Here is a 12,576-nt window from a genome sequence, read left to right as displayed (position 1 = left end):
ACTAATAACATGATAGACAGTGTGGCCAAGAAGATAGAGAGCTGGTCTTGAAATGAAGAAAACCTAGGTTCAAGTCCCACTTCTATTGGTTTTTGACGCTAGGCAAATCACCTCACCTTAATTCCCTAGACAATATTGTAAGAGTATAAATTGCAGAGAAGTTGCCAACCTATGCTGAGAGAGTGAGTTTTCTCACTTCCTTATAATATCATTTACAAATTGAGTTCCCTATATCCATCCCTATTTTACTAACAATATTATTAAAAATGGGGAAAATGTTTATGGGCAAAGTATAACCAAAAACAGAAGGGGAAAATAAAATGTTTCTCTCATCTAACAGCTTCAAGTGAGGGAACTTATGATCAGCTAGAGAAGTTAGTATTAATAAACAGTACATATTTGCATGCATGTATATGGGTATACACTTGCAAGATATTGTTAGCTTATATAATAGCCATTCTTTGCTGAAATGTAAAACTTGCACTTCCTCTTGTTGAAAGAAAAAAAAAACATTGAAAGATAAACAATTCAACTACTTTGATGTTGGTTGCTAGTGTGCCTAATTGAAATTAACTAGGCTGTACAGCACATAATTATATGAACACCTAGTATATCATCTTCTTGGCAATTCTCTCTTAATTCTAAAAATGTACCAAAAGCGTAAGGGTAAACATGCAGTGCTTTGTCGCACTCATATGTTTTCTGAATTGAGGCCTTTTTAAGAAGTCTCTTTTTTATTTCCATCAACTTTATGCTTGCTGTGCAATCATGTCCCAGTTGGAGAATTAATAAGTGCTTTTTTATCCACTAGGCACACAGCTTGTTATTCTCTCTTACCCTGTATTTTAGCATGTACTTTATACCTTCTTCAATGTGAATGACTTTGTCAGTGACCCACAATCTAAATCTCCTTCTACCATTTGGTAGAAGTGAAATTATAATTATCTAGGGGTAATTTCAAATTACTACTTCATTCTACCGGCAACTGATGAAGATTAGTGGTCTTGCCTTGCATCTGAGTAAGTCAGCAACCAAATCACAAGAAAACTCAGCAGGCAACATTTGATTTATGTGAACTCAATTACTTCAGTAAAACAATTTCACTTAAATAAAAAGCAGAAATTTACAAAATGGATTTTGCTAACAATTCCAGATTCTAAGAGATTCAAATGACTCCATGAAAAAAAAATGGTGTGAATTTCATTGGAAATAATATTAGGGAGTAAGTAGGGAAAAAAAAAAAAACTTAGACAAATGGAATTGATACAATAAATAATGCATCTATAAAAATGATTAAGTAAACAACAATTGCTGGCAAATTAATTTCCAATTTGCAGAAATAAATTTGTTTGCATTGGGTAGTTCCACACTGAAATATTAGAGTGGATGTATGTGTGTGGAAATGTACATTTTTAAAAATGTTTTCTTCCCCGCCCCTAAAAAAAGAGAAATACCTTTTAAAACTAAACAATGATCATCTTTTTCAAAGTACATTTTTATTCCCTCAATTACCATCTAGAAACAATTAGTCATTGCCTGAATTAGACTTAAGCTGACTAACAGAATCAACAGAGAGCACCAAAGTGATCATGGAGAATGAATTAGTAGGGCAGGAAATGAGGAACCAGAACAATGGTTTTTTTTTTTTGTAAAACAGTGCTGTAGTAACACTATAGCATCAATTCCAGTGGGTCTTAACCTTTATGTATGTAATAGAGTTCTATGACAGTCTGACAAAACCTATGGACTCCTTCTCCACATAATGTTTTTAAGTACATGAAATTACGTTAGGATGCATGCATGTATGTATATATATGTACAAATCTTCATATACTAGCTTCCAATTGTATATAGAATAGGAAATATGTATGTAAATAAATACATATATAATCCAGGTATGTATGTATAGTATATATCTGACAAGAACCACAGAACTAAGAATTGACTTAAAAATAAGTCATAAGTACTATGATTATGGTAAATACAAGTAATAGCAAAACTTTTTCTTGTTAATAATGACAAAAAATAAATAATTTGAAATTAATAGCTAATTCAGGGGCAGGGGGACTATCTGTTTTATAACAGGTAGCTATAAATAGTATCATCCTAATTTTGATTATACCATTAAGTACTATAAAATATAATGGGGTTCATATATGTTATATGGTACATAAAACACATATACACATATTTAACCCCAACTAAACAATACTTCATATATTTTCTACTCCAAAAAGTTGATCAAAACCAGAAAGTCTTTAGGGAGTTTCAGTTTCATGAAATACTCTTCAAATGAATACTTTTAAATTTGAGTTAGGAAGGAGTTGCTAAGTAAGAGGTATATTTATGAAGAAGATAAGCAGTTTGATTGAATTAACTGTGGATTTGAAACCAAAAACTCTGGGTTAAAGCCTTTATATGCTATCCATTAAAGCATATGATTTTAAGCAAATCATTTTATCTCTCTGATCCTCAGATTCTTTATGTGTAAAATGGGAATAACAATATTAATACTACTATATCTTAGATTTGCTATGAGAGCCTTAGGATATGATGTACATCAAATTGCTTTGTACTCATGAAATATCATATGAAGGGTAATCTGCCAATACATTTGAGGGGAAAAAATACATTCATTATTTATTCCTCACAGTAGCTCTGTGAATGATGCCAGCATTTTTCCTATTTTAAAAATGACAAAAATGAAAGTCTGCACAGTTAAATGACTTGCACGAAGTCTCACATTTTAGAGACTAATAAGCATTCATAGTATTTGAACATGTCTTCCTGAATCCAATTAGAGCAACTGAGGTAATTCAAAACATGAATAAACACCTGCAAATAATCAGAAGTAAAACCAAGTAACAAGCATGATTTTTGTCAAAAAATTAATCTCTCTGAGAAACAAAAATTTAAATAAAATATTATATGATCTTCAAGAGTTAGAACCATGCCATAAATTAATGCAGGGCTCAGGAAGTTGAGAGTTTCAAAAAGCAGGTTATTACTTATTTGAATGAAGTTGGCATAGAACAAAAACACATGAATTTTATTTCACCTAAACATTCTATTGATATTCAAAAAAAATTTCATGATAAAGTACCTAATTAATTAAAAAAATTAGGGTTTAGAGACTACAAAATTTGAACATTAAGAAGGGACCCTAGTGGCCATATACAAAAAGAATCCCTACCACAACATATAAGTGGTTGTTGAATCTTTGTATGAAGACCTCAGGAATCACTGACTCCTGGAAATTGGAAAGGACCTCAGATACCTGTTAGTCTAGGCTACATAATGTTTACTCAACTCAGTTTCATTTTGGAAAATCGTATTTTCCTCCTGAATCATTTGAGATCTAAGCCACATTTCATAATTAGAATATGGATAATAAGGCAGAACATAAAGTTTCTGATCCAGAGAAGAACTTAGAAATGCCCTACTCTACTTGCCTCCCACCTTGTTTTGCAAAAGGGAAAGTTAAAAATAAATGAGACCCAAAAACCAAAAGCCTAGACTAAATGCTCATTTCCAACTCTAAGTCCCACTGCACCAAGCTTCAGGTAAAGACATATGATTGGTTATTATGTGCCTTTCTCCCCAAACAGAAATGACAAGATGATAAACTGAAAATATTGCTGCCAATTGGTGTGTTTTAGGGAAAAAAGGTATTTCCATGGTTATCATGTGTTTCTGACGTTCTGTCATGCCCATCCTCTCTAATGAAACTATCATCTGCTGCTGAACACATAAGACCTGCTTCTCCAGTGACAACTTTTTGCTTTGCTGCTCAAATTCAAACAACTATCAAAAGGTTTCCAACTTCTCAGAGCAATCCTTACAAGTTGCTTTTCATTAGTTCCCAACTCAAGCTTAAATTACAGAGTCTGAGAATATTGCCAGGGATACATGCATCTTTCCTGAGACCCGGGCCAAGGTGTGCTTGGGAAATTCCTAAAAAAGGGGAAAGTCAAGGAAGCCAAATACTGTGTTGATACACAGTTCTATAAATAAGGACTCAAGTTGTTAATGGGATTGGGAAGAGAGTATGAGAAACATTGGAGTACGAAAAAAAACGATCTATACAGAGGGAAGTCTCCAAGCCTTGGATCAGTCTTGGAGTTCTGGTGGGTGGAGAGGAGAGGACCAGAACTAAATTTTCTCAATTTCGCACATGAACATCATAAGAAAATAAACTAATTAAAGTAGTATTCTTAAGGCAGTGCTAAATGTTTCGAAGAAAATCCCAATGACTGGTTGTTTCCCATCCTCCATTCCAGTACCTCTGCCTGCCAATTCCAGAACACTTGGGGGAATGAAATTTCTTTTCATTTTCTTTCCCCTCCTCTCAACACACACAGTCAGAAACCAGTCTTATGCCTCTGGCAAAATACTGAAGACAGAAACTGCAAAGTCTGGACTTATATGTCTATTCGGAAGTGTTGTTGAAAGAAATCATTCTCCAACACAGCCCTTAAGTATCCTAACATAGAAATTATTTCTCCAAATTGTCATCTCCCACTGTCCATAGTTCTTATTTTCCCTGGGTTTTTGCCTTGGATAAATTTACGCTTCACTTCAGCTCTGAGTTGACTAGCAGTACTATAGAATAGGGTTCAATGTAGAGAAATATTCAAAAAATTCCTTTATTTCTGACTTGGCCAACAGGCCCACTAACTCTGGCAAAGCTCAGAGCTTTCTCCATATTCTACATAGTCAGCCTCAAACCACATAAATATGTAAGTGTTCAATTGCCTGAGATTATACAGGAGCTCTCATGCATTTCCAGATTCATAATTTGTGGTTTCAAATATTCCTTGTGTGCTGTGCCAACCCACAATATCTATCCCAGAAGTGATATTTTTTTTAAAAAGAAAAGCAGTATGAAAAAGACTACTGCTCTTGGAATCAGAAGACCTAGGTTTGAATATTTGTTCTACCACTTAGCTGCTCTCTGATCTTTGGAAATTCACTTAATCTAAGCCACAATTTCCTCCCCTGAAATATCTGGCCTACTGTTATGAGACTAATATGAAATGATATGTTTGGAATGCACTTTGTCACCTATCAACCTGAGTCAAATGTAAAGTATTATCTTTTATTTAAGTTATATTTGAAGGTTGAGGAACGCAAAATCTTCTGAATAACGAATAATTGTTGATTCTATATATTTATTTCCTGGTCAGATTTATTGCTCAACAACTCAAAATATATATCCTATATATCCTAAATCACCTGTGGTTAAAAGTTCCTCCTCCTTGTAGAAGAAATGCCAACAGGGAATGAAATAATTGATCTTGTACAGTGAGTGTAATGGGTAGGTCTGACTCAGGCTGGTACCCTGCTGTTTGGTGCTGGAATAAAGTGAGATTCTAATAGGTCATTCTGTAGTTAACTATTGAGGTTTATTTAGCAATACCATAGACAGGATACTCACTGAATATACTACAGCACTTAACTTGGGTAAACATATTGCACCCCCCCAACTTGACTCCATATGGAAACATAACCAGCCAGAAGGATAAGGTATAGTGACTATGTAGTCTTTGAACAACTGTCAAGTCTGAAGGGCTCATAAGCTATATGCATGGGACATTTAATGCCCTTAGGTGATCAAAAAGCCATTTCAATATAGTCAGTAGTCACTAGGAAGTAACCTTAAAGGAGTGACAAACATGAGCCTTGGACCCTTGTTGTCTTTATAGGAAGTATGGGGGACTAACAATCCAAGAAGGGGGTGGGGTATGAAGAGAAAAGAACAACCTTGACAGATAACAGTCCTATCAAAATGATGTAAGGTTTTTAGGCTTTTCACTTCATAATCTCATTTGAGCCTTGTGTTAACTCTGAGAGATAGGTATCTCAACAATATCATTCCCCTTTTACAGATTAAGAAACTGGTCCTCAGAGAATTTAAATGGCAAAGAAGTAATGTGCTACAGGGGGAAAGTTTTGTATTAGGAGTCATTAACATTTTGGTTCAAACTTCAGCTGTGTCACTTACTAGCTGTATGATGTTGGCCAAGCAACCTATTTGGACCTAAGTAAGCTGCTCTGTCTTTCTAAATCTTTGATCCTGGTATTCATTTTAAGAGAAGGAAACTGCAACTTATAGAGGTTAGGTGACTAGCCTGTAGTCACACAACATCTAAGTAGCAAAACAAGGATATGAATCCAAAAAGTACTTGACTAAGGTTACCACTCTTTCTACTATTCTAAAGTGCCTCAAAGAAAGCACAATTGATTTACACAGTTACAAACAAGGGTCAATTATTTTAATTAGAAGGTTGAATCTATATCTACCTGGAATTTTCAGTGAATAGAATTTTTTTATACTGTAAACTTTTCCACTAGAACAAAGATTCTTAAACATGTGTGTTTGTTCTGGGAAGCATAAGGACAGAATAATGTCCTTACATGTACAAAATAAAATAAAAAGGATTACAAAGGAAATAAATCATACTGGAATACAATGATCAAAATATTAAAAACAACTAATATTCTTACAACACATTAAAATTTGCGAAGTGTTTTACATACAATTTCTCTTTTGAGCCTCACAACTCTGAGATAGTACAGTCATTAGTAGCTATGTTTCACATATTAGAAAACCGTAAAACAAAGATGTTAAAAAAAACTTGTCCAAGGTCATATGGCCATAAGTGTCAAAGGTTGTATTTAAATTCAGTTCTTCCTTCTTCTAAGTTCAGCTTTCTAGGCCCTGGCCTAGATGCCTAATATCACAGTTTGCTTGAAAGGTTGCCCTGTCCATATAAACTCAGTTTCTTCAGGACAGTCGTTCCAGTTTATTGCTCCCTCTTCATCAGGAGCAGGAAATGAAGTAAGAAAAGAAAAGAAAATAAAGAGAAAGGAGGTATGTTGCTCAAAGCCTGTCACTGTGCAAAAAGTTCACACAACTGTTATAGTATATTACCTTCTTCCTCTTCATATTCTCCAACAATTCTCTCTCAATATGCAATGTAGGCACTTAAAGATTTTTCTCCTAAAATATATATTTCAAGGAAAAAAATTAGATCCTTCATCCTGGTTTCAATGAAGGTAGAGGGATATTAGGTCTGATATCTTTGCATCATTATCTAAACTTCCATAGTCATATAGAAGTCATGTTACTTTAAAAACAGTTATCAAAAGAAAAGAAAAAACTTAGCAATGAAATTGATGGAATTTGCAGGGTTTAATAAAATGAGATTTGGAAAATGGCTTTACAGGTTCTGGTAGGCTCATATTTCATATTGTTACAAATATCAGCTCCCATGAAGAAGACTGCTCCCAGAAAGTGATGCCATTCTTAGCATAAAAATATATGTATGTACACATATAGCAGATGTGGTAACTTCTTTTCAACCCTTTCATAGACAAAACTTTATCCAGTACTTTGACAAATTTAACCTAACAGCATTTCAGCAAATTACATAGCCAATTCTGAGTTATATAAAACTTCTGCATATGTTACCATCATCACAGAATGAAGGAATATAGATAACATGGAAATGTAGTTCTACTTTATTGGCAACTAAGAGGGGGAATGAGCCTTCTACTAAAAAAGGAAATTCAAGTACTTTATTATGCATTTTGGTACAGAAATAATTAAGGGAATCCACTGTAGTTAATGGTTTCAGTCAGTAGTTGGGTTTTCCTGAGAAAATAATCAATGTATACATAAAGGTTTTTTACAAACAAGCCAATTTGACTTGTGAAAGAACAAATCTATGATTTGAAACATTATATGCTTGGGGAATTCAAGGAATGAGGAGGTATTTTCATGATCCTCCTTTAATACACCTTTGTTTCCCATTTACTTTAGGTAAGACAAATGTATACACCAAGTAAGAAACAAATCGCATTTTTTGTTCAGATGTTAACTATGAGAAGGCAAAACTGAATCACAGAAGCACACCACCCATGAGTAGGAAGTCCAATCATGTCATCTACTACAGAGATTCTTAACCCTTTGCTATCACAGCCCCTTGTACAGTCTATAGATCCCTTCTCAGAATAATATTGGGTCTTTAAAAATAATAATTGAGAGAAATGCTAAATTTCAGTTAATGATTATTGAAAATAAGTATGTATTTTTCCCAATGTAACTTCACAGAATCCTTGAAATGTGTCTGGAGTGAAATCAGTCCATGGACAGTACGATTTTAGGTAAAAAAACAAAATTTGATCTGGTGTAATCCATCATCCGTGTAGGAATCCCCCTTCCAACATTTCTGGGAAATGGTCATCAAAGATGTTTATGAACATTTGTGGTAAAGGGAAACCTACTACCACCTGAGACAACCCATTTCAATTCAGTTCATTCTAATTTTTCCAATGTCTAGAATAAAGAAAACTATTTTCCTAAAAGATGGTCTTCTGATAACTTAAAGACAGTTCTCCCAATGTCCACTATTCTCCAGATAAAACATCCATCGCAAATCCCTTAAATGAAATTTTAGAAGGTATAATTTTGAGCCTCCCCACCATCCTTGTATGTATGTCCAAAGTCTTTCCAAGACTGTGCTACTCAGAAATGAGCAAAACATTTCAGAGATGGTCTAATCAGAACATAGTACTTCCTTGTTCTGATATTCAATATCTGTTATAAAGCTGCCCAAGAAAGCATTCCTTTTTTTAAAATTTCTTTTTGTTTATTTTTGTTTTGTTTTGTTTGTCAAATTATACTGTTGAATTACATTGAGTTTTTGGTCCGATACATCCAAATTTTCATAACATAAACTTTTATCTAAGCCAGTGGTGTCAAACTCCAAAATAAACAGCACACTGAACAGCACATTAACTTAGAAAATCATAAATTATAATTATCTATGATTTATTGCATTCTAAAATTTATTTTATTAAATATTTCCAAGTTACATTTTAATAGGTTTAGGCCACACTTTGACAGTGTTGACACCTTGACATTTCTCCCATTTTAAAGTTGTCCAGTTGATTTTTCAATCAACCCTTTTGGAGGTTTTCCATATACTGCTATTCAATTTCATTTTGTTAGATTTATCCCATCATTCTAGTTCATCAAAATCTGTTTGGATCCTGCTTTTATTACCCATGTATTCATTATCCTTAACAGCTTACACATAAATTTGATCAGCATATCACATGTGCTTTCATCCAAGTCTAATATAATGTATTGTACAGAAAAGTATCACATAAAGAACTTAGAAGTATAGTGCTAGAGAAATTCCTACAGATTGAAATTGACCCATTAGCAACTACTTTTGGACTTCAATTTGTCAAACTAACTGCACCATCAGATAGCCCGCCTTTCTTCCATATTGTCCATAAAGATTATTTAGAGACTATGTTAGTTTTCTGAAATCCAGGTGCATCCCATGTCTACAGTGTTCTTTGATCTACCAGTCTAGTAACCTTATCAAAAAAGGGAAATGAAGTCATTTTTCATTTTCCCCAAGATTTCTCTTCTCTTTGCAATAAAGAAAGTTCTATTTTACCAGAAAGTCATTAATAAATTTCCCAGCGGAAAAAGGGAACTTACCGCACTTTGGGCAAAATGGAATTATGTTCAAATGATGAGGAGAACATGCATGATCAAGATTCAGTTTAAAAGGAAATATTCAAAGAAAAAAACGGCAAGTGAAAATTGCTTTGAAATGATCTTTTTTGTCTTGGTGCCATCTTTAAATGGCTATTTTTTTAAATAACCTGGTTATTATGTGTTTAAAGTTGACACAGTTTTTAAAAATGAGCAGGTAATGATAACCATATGCTTTTAATATGTTAAATTGTATTCTGTTGATAAGTCTTTTCTCCCCAAGATCTTATTTGGAAGACTTTTTGTAAATACACACACATACACACACACATACACACACAAACATATATATATTAAAAGACAATAATCATATGAAATTCTTAGTCCCTTAATTTTTTTTTCTTTTCAGAAAGAACTCCAACAACATGATACTTCATATTGATATTGGGAATATAGACATTAATTAGGCATCTGAAAAAAATTGTATTACATCTTTTGTAAGAGATACAAATTCCATAAATTAGCCATGTAAAACATCATTTCCTAGTAACAGTTGCAGGAAAAAAATACATAAACGAAACTCTTGAAATAAACTACCCATGACAATCCATATGTAAACCTATCTCTAATTGGAAATCCTTACCTTGACAGGTGCCATTTTTCTCCTCATACCCTGCTTTGCACATGCATTTCCCAATTGGAACCAACCATTCTCCTTCAGCACTGCAATGCATCTTGGGAGGTTCATCAGTCACAGAGTTGTTGACACAGGAGCCTGACACTTCTAGCAATTGAGAAGAATCTGCTCCAGTGATAGTGTCTGGAAAGAGCGCCAAGTTTCGAACCACGGAAGGACACTTCTTGTAGTATACACGCACTGATACTAGAGCAATACAGGCACCCACATCTTGGAAAGCAAGATAGAATCCCTTTTTGGTCAGAGGCCCAACATCTCTGACTTCTGTATTAAGTTTCATGACTCGGTCACCAAGATCAAGTTCAGTAAAACTTTCATCAGCAGCAATTGTATCTATCTTGATATATTGGTTTTCTTTGATATTATGCCCATCTTCTTCATCAGATTCAAAATAATACATATTAAAAGTCTCCTTGCATGTTCCAAGTCCTCCTGGAAGGCTATTACAGTCCCTCAGGGTAAATTTGAGTTCTATGAATATTCTTGAAGCACCTTCATTAGAGATCCAACTGGTTAGAAGCCAGTTATTCTGACTTTGTTCCATAACTTTGCATACTTGATAGGTGTGTATCGGGGCATAATTCTCATCCACTTCTCCAATCTCTTCCCACTGTACAATTAAAAGAAAAAAGAAAACACAGCTTTCATTAGACAGGAAAAATGTGTAATTTGAATGTCATATACTTCTCTGTCATCCTTAATATCTTCTGAAAATGGACATATTAGTTTCTATTATCGGTTTAAGCATATAGAAATGAAAGGGGTATGAAATTCATTTATTTTCCTTCATATTTGCCTTTCCAAGTAGTGGACCAAATTACCCCTTCTCCTACCTCTTACTTATAATCCTCATAGGTTTATGGACTATGGAAAGCAAATTCCCCAAAGAAGACCTCTAAAAGAAAGCCAAGGAAAAAAGAAGAGTTCGGATGAAATTATCAGGAGAAAAAGGCAGCAGAATATATTTTTCTGTGTGTATCATTATGGGTGGAGTTGACATAGAACAATAATGGGAAGAAAGGAGATAAAATATGAAAAGAAGGAAGAAAAAAGACAAAGGGGTGGGGGAATAAAGTATCATCTCCATGACCAAAAAAGTTCCAGTTAGTCCAATATATGATTATATAATTATGTACAATTAACATAGATATATCTTTGTTCTGGAACTATAATTACATTACTGTAGGTAACTCCTGTGGAAAAAAAATACCTCTACTAATGTAGATTAACAACTCTTGTTCAATGTATAGTCTTAAAGAGTTGTCTAGGGACCACTGTGAAATTAAGTGCCTTCTAGGTGAACAACGGGCAAATGTACATAACAGATGAGATTTGAATCAAGTTCTACCTCTCTATCCACTAAGATATTCCTGCTTCTCTACTGCAATGATGTGTATTGCGACATTGAAATAGGTTATATCTAATAAATACACCAATGGATGTTGTTGTGTATAGGCACTACATCTAGTTATCTAGGTATGTGCATGAATACAGTGAGCCTGGATGTTCTCATACTGAAGCTATTTCTTTCTAGTATCTTGGCAATGCACTAATTCTTTTTGACTGGTGATGAAATCTTAGTAACCTTAAATAATAAATCCTAATAGACACGCTTGGTGCCATGGAGAAATTTACTTCAACACTTTTGCAGAAATATAATTTCAGTGGTATGGATGATCACTCTGCCAACAGAGAAGAGCACCACTACAGCTTAGAAGATAGTCCTCAGGAGTTGTGGAGCCTAGAGCTAACCATGTGGTGGATGACTGAACTAAGGTAAACTTTCCCTTAGAGACACACAGTCTACTAACAGGCATATATCATGGGAGGGGAAATTATGCCTTTGGGGAAAACCAGATTTAACTTTATTTAATTCATTTCTAAGCCTCTCATGGAAATGGAATTAATGCAATGACTAATCATAGTTTCAGAGGATCAATAATGAAGAATTTGACCCATTTCTTGAGAGAGAAGTGATGGACTCAATATACAGAATGAGATATACATTTTTAGAATGGACAATATAGGCATTTGCTTTGGTTGATTATGCATATTTAATAAAGTTTTTGTTTTATTTTTCTTTTTAAAGTAGAGAGGAGAGAAACAACAATAAAAGTGTTTGTTAATTTTTTTAATGTAAAAATACAATAAAAGAAATAACATGTTATAAAAGCCCACAGTGGTGAAATGGTACTGATCCAGAATTGGTTATTTTGTTATCCTAGGAGTTGTTTTGGTATAAAAAATTAATTCAAACTAATGTATTTAGATATTAAATACAATATTATTTTCATATTTCTGGTCACTCCATAAAGATCCAAAAAGGAAAAAAGACACATGCATGATGAAAGTAAATTTTATT

General features: G+C 33.8%; 1 protein-coding gene across 1 annotated transcript in view; it reads right to left on the bottom strand.

The window, feature by feature from the left end:
* Positions 1-9,031: 9,031 nt before the first annotated feature.
* The window catches only part of LOC118854794 (ephrin type-A receptor 5-like), a 126,460-nt gene continuing 122,915 nt past the window's right edge, over positions 9,032-12,576 (bottom strand). Inside the window, exons 3-4 of the mRNA XM_036765038.1 lie at positions 10,161-10,824; positions 9,032-9,141 (exon numbers count right to left, since the gene is read on the bottom strand). Coding sequence (XP_036620933.1) covers positions 9,032-9,141; positions 10,161-10,824 — 774 coding nt within the window. The remainder of the gene's footprint in view (positions 9,142-10,160; positions 10,825-12,576) is intronic.

This window comes from Trichosurus vulpecula, chromosome 6 (genome assembly GCF_011100635.1).
Source record: "Trichosurus vulpecula isolate mTriVul1 chromosome 6, mTriVul1.pri, whole genome shotgun sequence".
Taxonomy (NCBI): domain Eukaryota; kingdom Metazoa; phylum Chordata; class Mammalia; order Diprotodontia; family Phalangeridae; genus Trichosurus; species Trichosurus vulpecula.
Note: the sequence above shows the minus strand (reverse complement) of the source record. Positions and strands in the feature narration are given on the sequence as shown.